Source organism: Mastigoproctus giganteus, chromosome 10 (genome assembly GCF_048544385.1).
Source record: "Mastigoproctus giganteus isolate SK-2022 chromosome 10, ASM4854438v1, whole genome shotgun sequence".
In the NCBI taxonomy this organism is placed as follows: domain Eukaryota; kingdom Metazoa; phylum Arthropoda; class Arachnida; order Uropygi; family Thelyphonidae; genus Mastigoproctus; species Mastigoproctus giganteus.
Genome location: NC_143584.1, coordinates 38114312 through 38131737, shown reverse-complemented (window position 1 = coordinate 38131737; position 17426 = coordinate 38114312). Strand labels below are relative to the sequence as shown.

General features: G+C 36.5%; 1 protein-coding gene across 1 annotated transcript in view; it reads right to left on the bottom strand.

Annotated features, from left to right (window-relative positions):
* LOC150078990 (patj homolog) overlaps positions 1 to 17426 on the bottom strand; it is a 946782-nt gene that overhangs the window by 538130 nt on the left and 391226 nt on the right. Inside the window, exon 8 of the mRNA XM_090382912.1 lies at positions 13194 to 13541. Coding sequence (XP_090239038.1) covers positions 13194 to 13541 — 348 coding nt within the window. The remainder of the gene's footprint in view (positions 1 to 13193; positions 13542 to 17426) is intronic.

Genomic DNA, 17426 nt, shown 5'->3' with positions numbered 1-17426 from the left:
TGGTTAGCCATTTTGACAGGTCACTCGTGAGCTGGATTTAGGGAATAATTTCGACATTGTTCATTTGGATTTCAGCAAAGCATTTGACTCAGTCCTACATGAGTGGTTACTTGGTAGTAAGTTGGAGCAGGCTGGAATCATAGGGAAAACCTTTAGATGGATAGCACAATGGCTTGAGGGCACCAGGCAGAGGGTTTTGATAAATGGTTATTCCTCAGGTTGGGTTAATGCAAGAAGTGGGGTTCCCCAAGGATCAGTATTGGGACCACTGTTGTTTTTGATTATCTTAAATGACATCTATGAAGGGATGGAGGGCGTGAGGTCTAAACTTGCAGATGATGTAAAGATCAGTAGAGTAGTTAATGATCGCCGCTAAGCAGCGCTTCTTCAGAGTGACCTAGATAGACTTCCGGGATGGTCAGAAAAGTGGCAGCTATGCTTTAATTCAGCAAAATGCAGGGTCTTACACCTGAGCAAGAGCAACCCCAAAATAACTTATACACTTGGTGGAGTTGAACTAAAGTCAGTAGTGGAGGAACAGGACTTGGGAGTTACGATTCGGTCATACATGAAGTTGTCCGAGAATTGCGGACAGGTTGCAATGTTGGATGGTGTCCTATCGATGATTTATCGAAAATTTGCTAGTAGAGAAAACGACGTCATAATCACATAAAGGTGATTTTATAACTTTTATGTGATTAAAATATAAACAATTTTTTTTTTAAATTAGTACCGAAAAATCGGTATTTTTGGTATCAATACCAGAAAAAAAAAAAAAAAAATTTTTTTTTGTATCAATACCGGTATTACAATACAGGGATCCCAGTATTGTAAGCCCTAGACGTGAGCAACCGACACGACATGCCGTTTCCAATATGGAAGCATCCGAATTTAACTTACACGACCAGATATTACTACTGCTCTGACGTAGGAAGCCGTTTGGCTTATTATACTGCGAGCTATGCGGCACAGTCGATTACGAATGGGGTGGTCGTAATTTAAAATACTACACTGAATGTACAGTATATGTACATGAACAGATGCGAATGCGCGTCGAACGTTGGAATAAGTTGTATCCCAACGTACTGAAGGCAGTGAGCCTGACTTAAGTTTTAAAGAAGAATTGGATGATTGACCTTGTGGAATGGGAATAGTATGAATATTCTGTCTGTGTGAATTATTTACAGTATTTTTGGCTGATGCGAAAAATATTCGGCCTTACTAATACTTATTTAACTTGCATCGAAATTTAATTTCAAAAGTTTTAACTTTCAATTAACCAATAATAAATTAACCCCAGGGGCTCACATCTGGTGAGTATGGGCTTGGCACACCCAGGGTCCTGAGCTAGATATCACCATTCTTCTCTTTCTTGGTGATTCCCTTCTATTTCTGGCTGGCTCTCTCTGTCTCTCAGGGTAACTCGGATTTTTTTTTTTAATTTTTTTTTTTTGTTTTGATGGTGCAGCATATGCCTCAGGCTTCCTTGCACTATATGACTAATAATAATAATAATCTCATACATTTATGTAAATATCACGAATATCTCTGTCAAGTAGTTTAAAACAAAAATTTACGAACTATCTTTATCCGTTAAACCTAAATTAGCTGTGCACCGTAAAGGGACATAACTGCAGTGTATGTGTTGCATAAATAAAATAAAATGCGATATACGGAACAAAATTAATAACATAAAATTTACGCTGAAACAATTAAAAGGATGAACGGCAACATTAAATGCAGAAACGAATGAACGTCAATTAACAGTATACTGCTACCCTAACGAGATTATTTTCGTGACTTGGCGGACACTAATGGTAATAGTCCATTATGAACAATCCATTATGGCGTAGCACTTACAGCACGACATGCGCCGTTCTCAACGGAACAGTATTAATAATTTTTTAAGTTTATTTCCGATTGTGTTCATGCTTCGCTTCGCTAATTAATATCACTTAATTTACAGTCTCCTGATTAGTGAAAACTGTTTATTTTAATAGCTGGCTAAAGTTTTATGCAAGTGATAGATATTGCTTATCATTCTTATAAGGTAATTTTATAGACAGAAACAACATAAACATAGGAGATAATGAGTCTTAAAATAACTATCATATTCACGACAACAGGAAAGAGGAAATATATTTAGGTAAACTTGATAAGGAATCTGGCATTAAAGTCAATTAATGTGAAAATTATTAGCTTCCTTTAATACGTGTGAAACCCCTTTCGAGAATGGCTCTCTTTATTTTCAATAAATATTGTGGTGTAAAATAAATCTTATTCTGAATAACTAATAACTGTAGAAAATACGAAATCATATTGCAGAATTTTTTTTTTTTTTAATTTAATTAATTTTCTTGAAATCTTTATTTATTGTACTTCGCACGCACACAAATTCCACGAGTGAAGTTTCCGCAACATTTGTCTCCTTCTCGAATCGAGGACGGTGGTATAGTTCTCTTTTTGTGTGTGTGTGTGTGTGTGTGTGTGTAGGGGGGGTTGAATTTCAGTGCAGTCATGAATTTATGATGTCGGAGAGGGGGGGGGGGGGAATCAGTGCCTAAGTAAACTATCCGTCTGCCTTCCTGCTGCTGTTTTGCAAAAGTGAATGTATACAGGGTGAGTGGAACGTTAGAAATAAATCCTGGGGAACATGGACTAAATAAATCCTTTTTAGAAATAAATCCTTTGGAACCTGTCTATGAAGTTTAGAATCTGTGAAGTTTTTTGTTTTTTTTTCACGTAATGGCTTTTCTTCTGGGATTTCCAACTTTTTACATTTTTATTTTTTTTATAACGTGTACAACTTCAATTTTAGCATTTCCACTCGCATAGCCCTTTACTTTTTCCCTCGCTTTCAATGTTATCAACTATCTGATATATAATAAAGAAAAGTGGCGTATAATATTTAAAAAAAAAAAAAAAAAAAAATACAGTAGAACGCCGATAATAAATTCCCGCATAAGAAGTTTTCCCCTGTACTAGTTTTGGTTTCTTAATTCCCAGTTTCAACTCTATATACTGTAATGTATTATTTTTCCGCTAAGAAGTTTCCCGAGTGAAAGGCTTTCCCGCATAAAAAGCTCGTAATAAAGAATAAACAGTGTATTATTATAATGCAAACAAATTATTATAATTCAAGCATTTTCCCACTTAATACGTTTTTTTTTTTTTTTTTTTATTTAGAAATTCTTTATTTTTGTATTAAAAAATATTAAACAATATAAACATTTTGGTAATCGAACAAGTTAGTGCATAGCATCATTTTAGTTCGTAGTGAACCGCAAAAGTAGGTGACATTGCATCGTTTTTTACATCTGATATTGTGAATGCCTTCACAACGAGTTGTCCTGATATTGCACTACATCCAATAAGCAATGCTTCGACACTGGATAAGACTAATGTTACTTATTCTCGGAGGATAACACCACTCAGGAGGTGATGGTGGTATACACCGAGAGAGTCCACTGCTCAAGTGCTGCCGGCGCCTCCGTAGCCAGGTGGGAAGGAGCAGCAGTGCGTAGGACATGCTTCTTGATTAGACCGGGGTTCGAGCCCGTCACCACCAAATATGGAGGATGCGGAAAGGTCAGGGAATGACCACCGCATATCCCGGAGCAATATGGCCTTAGTTGCCAATGCTCCTAAAAATCAAATAACAAACATATAACTAACAACAAGCTAAAGTGTTGCCTATTCGAGAATCCACTGTCGAAGGTAGTTCAATATCAGGGCAACTCGTTGTGAAAGCATTCACAATATGAGATATAACAAATATAATGCCGTTTCACCTATTTCGGTGATTTACTACGAACTAAAATGATACTACCCACTAACTAGTTCGATAAGTGATTTTCCGTAGTCAGAAGCTTTCAGCGCTAAAACCCTTTTAGTATTACAAGTTCTGCTTTCATCATCTTAAAATATGCAACTATATATATATATATATATATATTTATTTATTTATTAATTAGAGCCGCCCCAGCCAATCCGGCTGTCAGTTACACATAATTTAGCAGTACTGTACTCATATACTCCCTCTCCTGTTTGACCAAATACAGGAAAGGAAAAACTGCCTTGACCAAAAAAGATAGATATGAAAAACTGAGAATAATCAAATTACATAAAAAATAAATATACATATAATTAAATTTCAAACAAAGTCCAAACTACATCGCAAAGAGCTACATCTGTTCAAAGTCTGTTGCAAAGCCAGCAGCAGCACAAGCAGCTGCCGAGAACAGAAATGCTAGCACAAGGAGCTGGGGTTTCAGTGGATATTGCAGTGTCATAGCCCACCAAAGCAAAGCCTTTCAAAACGATTCCACACAATTTTAGGTAATTTGGCATTACACCATACCGCATTACCAATCTAAGGCTTCCAGATGCAGAAAAGTCTTCCGCCTAAGAAATATTGGTTGCAAAGGCTTGGAAAGCGAAGTTCTCCTGTTTATCAAATAGAATCGTCTCGCAACTATATTGAGAGAAAAGTAGTAGGCAGCGCAACCGTCACTCACTATGTTTTCATCTCCTCACTCACTTTGTAAAGTTAAGTACAGAACAGTAGCCTATTGAATGAACTGGAGTTGACTATTATATTCTCTTCACTCAGTTTAAATGTTGATAATTTTTCTCTCCTACTTACAATTATAACCACCACTTTTATGAATAAAAGGTGTATATATGCATACGTATGTATTTATTTTATTTCTTTACTGCAATCGATTTTTTCTTTCTCTTTCAAGGAATTTTGACTTTTTCCCATGAATCTCTGCTTAGAAACTTTTCTCCAGTACTTAAAGATAATAATATTGCTAGCACTAACAGTGAATGCAGATGATCTGCTGTGACAGTTTGATCTTGCTTTCTCATCTCTACAAAATCATCTTGTACAATCTTCTGAAGTTCATTAGTTAAATTGTATCCTACAACTTTCAGATATATCAAATAACTTCGTATATTTTCTAGGAGAGGTTCATTTAAATAGGTTTCTACTGCTAAAAAACTTTGCTCTCTTTTTCTTTCAGATATGAACAGGACATAACAGTCACTGGGAAGCATTGACTTTCCTACAGAGAGAGTAAGTGCAGCTATATCAGTTGAATAATCCATTGTATGAAACAAAAAATAATAATTAACCTTTTGATCAGACTTCCAAATGCAGTAGCATTCTTCACATGCTTTACTTCCAACTGCCCAACACTCAAAGCAGGGAAGGGAAGAAAATATTTTTTTTGCAGTCAGCTGTTGAGTCATTTTATACAACTTTTCTTTATATCCATTTAAATTAGAGTTATTTGAAATACTGAGGAAGAATTTCCCTAAAGCCATGACCTCTCGTCTCAGAGAGACAGATGAAATTAGATGGCTTAAAAGGAATTCTGCTGCTAGTCTATCACACAGAAGCACATGTATCAAAGCAGACATCAACTTTGCACGTATTTCTGACCTTAGCTTGTGAAAGGATCTCCTTTTACATTTTTTTTTTCCCATGATTATCTGATTTCAGATAAACTGATAAATATGGATTTCTGTTATCTAACGAATATGAAAGAACTACATCGACCACAGGGAACAAGTGAAGGAGGAGGGTTGTGAGTAGCTATAAATATTTTGATATAATGGAAGGACATCCGTAGGCAGGAGCAGTAGCTTCTTGATTAGACCGGGGTTCGAACCCGTGACCACCAAACACGGAGGATGCGGAAGGTCAGGGAATGACCACCGCATATCCCCAGTCCGGATAAAGGGTGAGGGTTGGTCATCCGGCATACAGCATGAGGAACCAGCCGTAAAAATTTCATTAAATGGGAAAAGGCCAGGACAAAAAAAAAAAAAAAAAAAAAATATATATATATATATATATATAAATAATGGAAGGACATATTGCAATTGTTTTCATCGATATCAATAACCATATACGTCAAGCCTTAAGTTCTGATAGTTGTAAACAATTCTGAATTACTTGGCGAATTGTTGCTCCGTCTTGCAATTTAAATTGCGTTTTAATTTAAATTACTATATACCATCAGGCAACTCTCATATTGTGGAGTTATACTTCGCAACTGGGTTGTCATCATTGCAACACCAGGGTACCTGCCCACCCACTGATGAGGAGGTAATAAGCTCTGGAACGGTAACGTCTGTGTGGGGGTATCCGCCGAGAATAAGTAACAACAGTCTTCTCCTATGGTGAAGCGTTACTTATTCGGGATAGTGCAATATAAAATAAATAAATAAATAAATAAATTTTGTTTATACTGAGGGACGACCAAACGGTCAGAGGAGTTTACAAGAAACAGCACCGTATTCAGCAGTCACGGGCTTGAACCCCGGTCACTCGAGGCACGTGTCCTTATGCACCCGCGCGCCTGACCACTAACTTTGGTAACTCGTTGTGAAGGTATTCACAATATGAGATACTGTATACTTAAATGCCAGTTTTGTATCTACTTAATAGTTGGCTGCGTACAGATCTGATGTATTTACACTAACTTGTACGTGAGTTAACGTCTTACGCAACATGAGGCGCTTGCCCTAAAATTGCGTCGTACAGCTAGGCCTCGCATAACGCGAGTTCGATTAACGCGATATTCAGTTAACGCTATTTGAAAAATGATACCACTTTTCACTTTACACTATGCAAATTTCCAGTTAATGCGATCTTTTTATTTTTATGCAATAGTTGAAAAAGATTTGAATCGCGCATTAAGCTTACCGCGAGTCGTACGGTCAATAAACAAACGTTTGCCTGCTGCCCGCCTCGGTGTGTTCTATCAACCATCGGAAGAAGACGTGTTTGTCTCCTGCTAATAAAGTCAATGCAGACTTGCATTTAAAAATTCAAATTTTTAAATGAGCCAGATGAAAATGTTACCGCGAAGGAGATAACAGTAAAAGAATTAGATGAAATCTTTCGTATGGCATAGAACCTCAAACAAAAGGTTTGATGCTCCCTGCGATATTTATTTCGCCAGGGCCCAGAGAAGATTGTTGTCGGCTATCGGAAATTGATTGATGAAAAGAGAAAGTCAACACTGTTCAAATATTTTCGCAACAGTAATTTCTTCATTGTGTATTTTATGTCAGAGGTTCCCAAAGTTTCTCGGTTCACGGCGCCTTTAATGTCTCAGTAAATTTTTCAAGGCGCACCCAGACCAAAAGAAATACCTAACAGTTTCGTTTAGTAGTTAGGTCCAAACAACTTAATAAGAAATTCTGAAACTGTGAACTACCTCGAGCTAGTGTCCGACAGATGTCGAGTATCGCTGTGTTTCCCTTGAAAATGTAAAATATTCCGCGGCGCACAGTTTAAGAACCGCTGTTTTATTCAATAAACATTTAATTCCATAATTATTTTCATTATCTTTTTCATTTTCTCAACTTAACTGACCAGTACAGACTGGAAGGTTTCAGATTTCCCACATTTTTCGCTCTCTCTCTCTCTCTCTCTCTCTCTCTCTCTCTCTCTTTTTTCTCCCTCCTTTTTCTCCCTGTGCTTTTTAAGTAAATTTATAAACAAGGTTTACAAATCAAATATCTAACTAAACATCATTTCTTTTAAAAATAATTTTATAAAAAACTTCCTTTCTAAATTATGACTCAAGTTTCAAAGATGTTTTAATTGTTTTATTTCTTTTATCAACTTTCTTATAATGTAAACTTCTGTAATTATTATTATGTCTCTTTATGTATGTTTTTTCTGATTTTTGTATTATGCACAACATGATTGGTTTGTGTAAGTTTATTCAGATTTTCAGTCATTTTACGTATTGTAATGTTGGTGACCAAATTGTTTACTATTATACTGAATTAATGCCTCACGAAATCCCTTATGAGATGGAAAACCAGATTCCCAGACCAATATCCGACATTACTATATTTCTCAAACTGTGGGTCACAGAATACGAAATGTCTTATAAATACATGTACAGTTGTGCCACTGTATCCGCTGATTCAGTTACCCGCGATTAACCACGGAAAAAAACCGAAAAACTTAACACGTACTACTCGCGTTCCAATACGATGCTTCCCTTTATTTTTTACACTGTCACGTATGCTATGTATTTACAAGAAAATCAGGTTATATATGGGGTCAACAGGTGTTCGCTTATATCCGCGGTTTCAGCCATCCACGGTCTTGGAACGTATCTCCCACGGATACAGGGGTCTTACTGCATCTAAAACTGAAATAATATACAGATCAGAAACAATTTTGTTATGCTTCATTTTGGGAAATTTTTGAAGACAGTAAGAAGATCACGAAGTCACTAAAGTTTTAAGAGCCACTGAAACATGGCATGCCTGAGATGCTCTCAGCAGGACCGCTGATAGTCCAGGAGGTGGGGAGGAGGGGGTTCCAAAAAGATTAGTGCAGTGGTTCCCAACCACACCGGTTAAAAGCGAACCATTTTATCATAACGCACAAAAATCATTATGCCCGTTAAAGGAAATATAAAGAAAGAGAGAAAAAAAAAAACTTACAAAAGAAGAATATCCAACGTAATTTATTCTGAATTTCTTTTTGAATTACAGTATGTCTTTTATTCCGAAAATTACTTTTTGTTCCCCCCCTCTCCTTTCTTTTAGGTATTATTCCCTGATACCTGTTGTAACATTCAACCGTAATCATAGGGTTTTGTGGAGTGCGCCACCGGTGGTTTCCCACATATGCGCAATCCAACAGTAATCAGTCATCACATAAATTTTTCTATCCTTCCCTGATTCTTCCTTTTCATTTCTTTGATATCGTGACTAGTCTTCTCCGTTTTCGCTAACAGCTCCGGGATTTTCGGGGAAATATTCAAATGCGAGTACAGGTAACCCTCGTATAACATGGTTATTACGTTCCTGTAAAATGTCGTGTTGTGCGAAACCATATTATACGGGACTAAAAAAAAAAAAAAAAAAAGGTACAAAAATGAGGGTTACGTTCCAAAAGCTAACAAAAATACACTATTTCGTTAACAAACTAACAAAAATACACCATTCTAGATTTCGTGTATCTTCTGCTCTCTTTAAAAAAATCAGTAACCTGGGTTTGTTTGCTTTTGCTTGATAAATATTTGTGAATTTCATTGTATGGAACTAAGCATTTTTGAAGCTCCCTTTTGAACTCCTTTCATTCAAGAATCTGCATTCAAAAAATAAGATTCTAATTGCTCGGCTAACCTTATGCCTTCCCGTATGCTTTTTAGTGTAAAATTTGGAAGTTTAGATTTTTCATCTGCGATATCATCATCTGAATTGATTTGACCTCCGATGCCATTTGCACCAAATCGCCTACGTCGGCTTCTTTTTTTACCAGTAATTCTTGAACATCTTCAGTAATCATATATATATATATATATATATTTTTTTTTTTAAGAGCATCGGCGACTAAGGCGATGTTAATCTGTTTATATTTTCCATGAATTGGAAAAAACAGAAAATCGACCTCAGGTCGATTTTCTGTTTTGTTTGACGAAAAACCCGAGTTTCCGGGAGAAAAAACCATGCTGCCCGAGCCCGACTAACTCAAACACGTTGTGAAAAAGATCCATAAAAATTCCTCCCTTCATCGACGGGATTCGAACTCGGATCTTTTCCAGCTGGTGCGGGGAGGAGAGCGATTCTATGAATTTGTGCTACCCACGAGGGCTTCAGTAGTCATATCATCAAAACCTTTCCCTCCTACCGACGTAAACAAGTTCTACTATCGCACCAATTCCGTTTTCTGCCCGTTCGATCATATTTCCTGAATTAACTGACTCTGGCCATACATTTTTCCTCATGCATTTAATGTTGACGGTTTTACTTCTTTCAGAGATAAAGCTATGATTCTGATACAGTCCACAATTGAGAAATGTTCCTATGCCTCCATTACTTCAATAGATTCGGAATCATTTTTTTACAAAATCCATTGTAACGATTTTCTAATGTAATGAGTTTTAAAGGTGGATATAATACCTTGATCTAACGACTGAACGAAAGAAGCTGTATTAACCCAATACAACTGTGGCGGTAGGAACATAACTTCAACGTTTGGATAACTTAAATCTTTTGGATGGCCTGGTGTGCTATCCAATAGTAATAAAACTTTGAAATCTAAATTTTTCCGCAAGTTCAAAAGTACAGAACGTAACAAGGGAATTTCCCAACAAAATAAAATACACGGATTTCTCAATAATTTTTTTTTTTTTTTTTTTTTTGACTAGAGAGTCAATAGCGGAGATTGAAAAAGAGTGGAAACGTTGAAAAATTATATCCAACATAATAACGGGGTTTTCCCGCACAAAAGCTCAAAAATAAGCTGTTGTGCGATGTGTACCGAAATTCTCTAATCGTGTGAGAGTGAAACTTTGTTATATAAGTACCGTGTAGTGCGAGGATTGCCGCAATTTATCAATCGCGTTAGAGCGAAACCGTGATGTAGAAGTACCGTGTTATACGGGGGTTGCCTGTATACTCAAATTATGCAGTTTTAATTAGAGATTTTTTAACAAAAAAATTACCTGTCATTTCATTTTAATTAGCAGTTATAGAATTATGTACCGTACTTGTACCTCAGAAGACAAAAAAGTTAGCAGACTGCAGAGGACGGCTGTATAAAGACATAAGTCCCCGATGCAAACAGGAAAATACTGCTCGTCCTCCGCTATACGAAAAAGTTTCATTAAGATGTATTTATATTGCCGCCTCTGAGAAGGTGGGTGGGTGTGGCCTCTTTCAGGCTCCAGCTGTAGAACCGGCAATATTAAAAGAAAAAAAACTAGTGGCGTAAAATTGCCTTGTACGTCTTTTTATGAGTCGTGAGAGAAAATGAAGTCATATGATGCGCAGAGCAATAAATGGGTTATATAAGAGTAAACAGAACACGCAATAGGATATACGAAGTGTATAACTTATATGTGTACCATTCAGAGTTGCAATTAAGTGGTTTTAAACATCGCTTCCTGGGTGATTAGAGTGCACGATACCAATATAATACCGCAGAAAACAGCAGAAAAATTACAGCAGGAAAGGCCATTGAATTAAAATGCATGCGAACAAACGTTTTCCAGCTGGATGGAAAAAATAAGGAAAAAAAAAAAAAAACATCCACTTACACAAATGAATCTATTTTCGGGGGGGGGGGGGGATATTCATCAATGTAAATTCTGCAGAGTTAAGAAGGGGTTCTGAAATTTAGCTGTTCGTTCACACCTCCGAATTCCTGTTCCAATCTACCATGCAATCTGTACTACAGTTTAATTTTACTTCGTAAAATATCCCGAATTTTTAATCCTTAAGCTCGCAAAAAAAAAACTGGTTCAACTATAACTGCAGCTACATTTAAAAACTATCATCCGTCACTTTTCTCCCCCCCCTCCTTTTTATATTTTTATTACCAGAGAATGAATAACAATAAATTCAGCACTCATGATTAAAGATATAAATAACTCTTTATGGCTGGCCTGCATGAAACATTTAAAGAAGCACTGTTGCCTTCCACGGACAGTGGCGCCAAGAGGTAACACATTATAATGGACTTCATTTAGATTGGAGTCGGCTGTCACCGACTCCAATCTAAATTATGAGCCAACATTGTACACCAGTAAAGTGTTGCTTTATAAATCGTCATCAGTCGGCAATTCAAGCGAAAATTTTCCCCTGCACGCAAAAAAAAACTAAAATAATGGCTGTCATTCTGACAACAAACAATTACCTGCGAATCAGAGAGAATTAGAAGATCATATAGCAAACGAAAGAACACGAAAAGACCTTGATCGGAAAGTTCAGAACTCCCCTTTAAACAACTTACATATATATAATGCTATTGAGTACTTTGGTTTTTTTTTTTTTTTTTTTTTTTTTGTCCTCGCTTTTCCCCCATTATATATGGGGTCAGCGTTTTTTTTTTTTATTGTTTTGGCGTGAAATTTTTGCGGCCGGATGCCCTTCCTGACGCCAACCTTCACCCGGGCCTGGGATATGCAGTGGTCATTCCCTGACCTTCTGCATCCTCCGTATTTGGTGGTCACACGAGCTCGAACCCCGGTCTAATCAAGAAGCGTGTGTGCTACGCACTACTGCTCCTGCCCACCTGGCTACGGAGGAACCAATTATTGAGTACTTTAGTACAGTTATATTAATTTTTATTTCAAGCAGATAAATTATGTCATGTATTTAATATAAGAATAGAATCTGCGAAGTGTATAAGATATTTGAGTACATAGGCACACATTAAAAATGGGAATACTATAATGTTGTAAATGGCGCCTCCGTAGCCAGGTGGAAAGGAGCAGCAGTGCGTAACACACGCTTCTTGATTAGACCGGGATTCGAGCCCGTCACCACCACATGAGGAAAGGTCAGGGAATGACCACCGCATATTCCCGGAGCAATATGGCCTTAGTTGCTAATGCTCGTAAAAACCAAATAGCAAACAAACATGTTATAAATGTATCTGCAGAGCACGCTGTGACTGGGGAAAAGATTATTTATTTATTTATTCAGTTAGAGATCATTTAAACAAAAAGGCTGCATTTAGCACTGTCAGGGGACGGTTTCCACCCCACTTCCTCTAATGCAGTGGTGCACAAAACGTGGTTGCACATTAATGCCATCCAATACATATTTTCTTTCAGGTATGGCCTGCTGAAGTACTGTTCCCCCAAGAGTACATACAGCGTTGTCATACCAGTATTTTATTTATTTTTTTCTTTTATTATTTTCCCCCCTTTCTTTTACCAACTGGCTTGCTTCAACTATTCTTTCAGAGACAAAAACTATATTAGTGATAAGGATAGCAGCATTAGCATTTTTCTAATTTTTTAACAATTTAAACCGCCCGGCTGGATGACACGACAATGGCACATGTACCAACATTTGGGAAACGCCACTCTAAAGAAATATATTTATTTTGATATTAAACCCAAAAAAATTGAAATCAGTCTTTCTCAAGACACTTCGCAACTCCAAAACCAGATGTTCCCACCATTCTGGAATCTTCCAACAACTAAAGTATAGGAAGATTTCAAAATGGCGCCACCAAAAAAAAAAAAAAAGTGGGGTTGTTAGCATTCTCTGCATTAGGTTATCAAAGCTAACTAATAACAAAATTTATTTTGTTTTTTAATATCCAAATTATTAATAGCTGTATATAAAGAAAAATCAGATCAATGAACACTAAATTGATTCAATGAAATGCAGTGAATTTAAAGTTGGCCTACCGGTAGAGTATCGGTTGCTTCGACTTCTCCATTCGGATATAAGAATGGGCGCTCAAAATCTTGAACTTTGTACGGAAGATGCTCTAAGTAGCCATTATGATCCTGTTGAAACATTGTTAGATGCCGTTCTACTTCTTCAGGATCAGCTAAAATACGAGTCGGAACGATGGGGGCGCTACTATGTAAGGCATTATAATCAGGTGATGCAGGTTCAATAGGACGAGCCACAATTAACCGCACATGACTTCCTGACTGTCGAAGAACCATTGCAACTTGTTCCGATCCCATTCCACGCAAATTCACTTCTCCTATCTGTAAAATATGGTCTCCGCTCTGAAGGCGATTATCCTAGAAAGGGAAAAAAAAAAAAAAAAATATATATATATATATGTATATATACTGTATATACATATATGATTAAATTAATCCAAAAATCAAATAGAGAAATAATAGAAAAGCTAACATAAGTGGCAGCAGAAAAAGCACAATCCACTACATGTTGCTTATAATATGCTAAATTAAAATAGGATATTGCCAGTAGCATGGCAAACCAGTAGAGTGAAAATGAACTGAACCAAATAATATAACAATAACAGAAAAATATAGGGGGGGGGGTAAAGAAGAAAAGGGTAGTGTTGAAGCAACGTTCCTAAAATAATTTAGAAATTAAGCCAATTAAAAGAAATTTAGCGGCGCTCCCTAGTAAGCACCCGTTTCCGAATTATGTGAAATCTCACTAAGGTGGAAACGTAAACTAACATTACATGACCAAATAAACTGAAAATTAAAAAAATATTTTGGTCAGTCTATTTTATTTTATTAATTTTCAGTTTATTTGGTCATGTAATGTTGTTAGTTTACGTTTCCACCTTAGTGAGATTTCACATAATTCGGAAACGGGTGCTTACTAGGGGGCACAGCTAAATTTCTTTTAATTGGAGGCGCCTCCGTAGCCAGGTGGGAAGGAGCAGCAGTGCGTAGCACACGCTTCTTGATTAGACCGGGGTTCGAGCCCGTCACCACCAAATACGGAGGATGCGGAAAGGTCAGGGAATGACCAGCCCATATCTCCGGAGCAATATGGCCTTAGTTGCTAATGCTCCTGAAAACCAAAACAACAACAACTTTTAATTGGCTTACTTTCCAAATTATTTTAGGAACGTGGCTTCAACACTACCCTTTTCTTCTTTACTCCCCCCCCCCTTATATTTTTCTGTTATTGTTATTTTATTTGGTTCTGTTCATTTTCACTCTACTGGTTTGCCATGCTACTGTCAATATCCTATTTTAATTTAGCTTATATATATATATATATATATAGTCATATTCTATATTTTTTTAAGGGATCTGCACAAATCTGTGTCCTAAAAACAGTCTGAACACAAACATCACAGGCAGAAACTATATACCAGTAAAAGGATTAAAACACATTTTCACATGAGACAATCACAATCTATCAGAAAATTTGTTACTGTCTTCATCAACGTTGACCTGTCAGATGTATGTATCTGAACAAGGGATGGTATCGATTTTACAAAAGATTCGCAATTACGTTATTTCCTACAGGTACAAGCTTTCCGTGATACTGCCTTAAAGTACCACAGAATGTATCTGCTTTCATCCTTTCGGGTTGGGTTTGATTCTCATGATTAGCTTCCTGAAATATCTTTCTCTCTATCTCCCCTTCCCCAGAATTACTTTAGTGTTTAAGTATGTATGGAGTCCATGTGCTACACATTTGTCGTTTACGATGACTGTTGTAATAAAGTATATGTATTCTGAAATAAATCGAACTTTGAGGGAAAATATATATATATTTAAGTAAGAAATGAGTATAACTAGTAGAACACTACACTACGTGGATTCTGAAGTATAAATAATTTACTGAACATAACAGAACATTATACACATCAATAGAATACAAAAATACAGTAATTCAAAAGTGGGGGGGGGGGGGGGGTTAGATATTACTGTACCATAGGGCCGAAGTGTCACGATCCATCAATGTCCAGTCTGTAATCCCGCTGAAATCTGCTTTTGAAAGGCGGGTTTGGGAAAGGGGGATACAGACCAGGTAAAAACTTCACGAGATGTATTTCCTCCAGAGAGCAACTCTTGACAATAACAACAAACATAAAAGAAGAAATACTGTCAGTGGTCCGTGTCGGATATCTGTCGAAGCTGCATTTTGTCAATGATTTACTGTTTACCAGAGTCGGACAGTCTGTGATCACTATCGCGGCCCGAGTGAAAGCTGCATTGCGCTGATTGGCACTATCTTGTCTGTTTTCAATAGGCAGCAAGCTTAGTGGGATGACTGGGAATTGACTGTTACGGAGTGCAAAGAGCTTGGTTAGGGTTGGCTGGCTGCTAGCTATCTAGAAAGTCTGTCTTGGAATCATAGGGACCTCCTGGTATCGACAGACGCAACATTGGGTGCGAGAAGAGGAGTTGGGGAAGGACACAATGGTGGAACTGCATCTGAGGTCAGAGAAGAGAGTAATCCAAGAGGGAAGAGAGGTAAATCTGTCAGTTTTGGCACCTGGGCTGTACTGGATGGTCCAAGCTTCTAGAATAGTGGTTTTCAACCGGGGTGCAGCAACAACATTCCAGGGGTGCTACATAATTTGGGTTCAAGTTACTTAAACTATTATTTTTTTTAATTTATATAGTTATTTTATTACAAAAAGGTGTAGAGTATCTTTTTCATTTTGTGGTGATCTATAATTGATGTTTACTTAGTACCTCTATATAAAGAATGAAATTAAATACTGTATATATATAATTTGTATTATGAAATGTACTTTTGATAATTATATTATTATAATAAATATCATATAATATATATATATATATATATATATATATATATATATATATATATATATATATATAGAGAGAGAGAGAGAGAGAGAGAGAGAGAGAGAGAATCGGATCTAACAGGCAGAAAATTGGGTAGGGGTGCCGCAAAATAAAATTAATTAATTACTTAGGAATGCAGTTATTAAAAAAAGGTTGAAACCACTGTTCTAGAAACTAGAACAGTGGTTTTCAATCACTGTTCGGGAGATTGTGTGAGACATCAAAGATCCTGGGACTGTTAAGGTATGGGCCTCTCGCATGTGCTATGAAACATCATATATTCATATATACATATCAAATGATATGTTCATATATGAAACATCACTTCCTTCCTCTTCATAGTTTAGAATCTTATCATATCAATGCGAAAATTTAAAACAGCAATTAAATACAAGTATTAAATATTTATTAAGTTAACACATTCTAAAAAAGCATAAACAACATACAATGTCGCATTCTCCTCAAAATAGAATAGAATTTTAAGTATTCTCTTACCATTCTACAACTGAGAGAAATTAAAACAAAACCCAGAAAACGAACATGGCGTGCATAAACTTGAAGAACCGGAGTTACTGTACGGTTTCATCTGGACTAATAAAGGAAAGCGCGAAATATCGATAGAAAACAAGCACAGTAATAATTATTTGAATAAACTAATATCAGCCACTGATAATTTAGCCAGGTAAAAATTAAAACTAAATAAATACACGCTTCGCAAAGCAGCATATCATTGGGAATAAATGACCAGAGCAGTTGTGATATATGAGGAAAAGTCGAAATTGATAATAAATCCTATTCCTGACAGCTTTTCGTTTACGGGCATTTTATGAAAGCCACTAATCAGCAGCTATTTCTTAGCACAGAAAGAAATAAAAGGTACTCTGACTAATAAACATAAGTGGATAAACTGCGAACAGGGCTTAGGAAAGACTTTTATTATTATCTGTAAGGAAAGTGATGTTTATAATAACAGGACTACAACTTTACCAATATGAGGTTTTTAAAAAATTTTACTTCCTGAAGATTCACAATAGCGGTCAATTACAGACCTCGACACTGAAAAGAAGCGGCATACCGTGGTGGCCGATACTGCAGGGAGGTCATTAGCTGCAATTGCTTATGATTAAGATTTCTTAATTGAAGAGAACAGTGGAACTACCTTGGTGTAAGTCAATTACACGCACCACTAATAATGAGTCTAATGTACTTGTACAAGGCAGGAAGAGCAATGATTAAGTAGTAACCTGTCATTCAGGTAAAATGGAGTACCAAAACAAGTCGTATGAGGAAACTAAATAAATGAAATTGTACAAAATGATCTATATTGCGGTAGTAATATAATAATAACCTGTAGGATAGTCAGAGAATTCC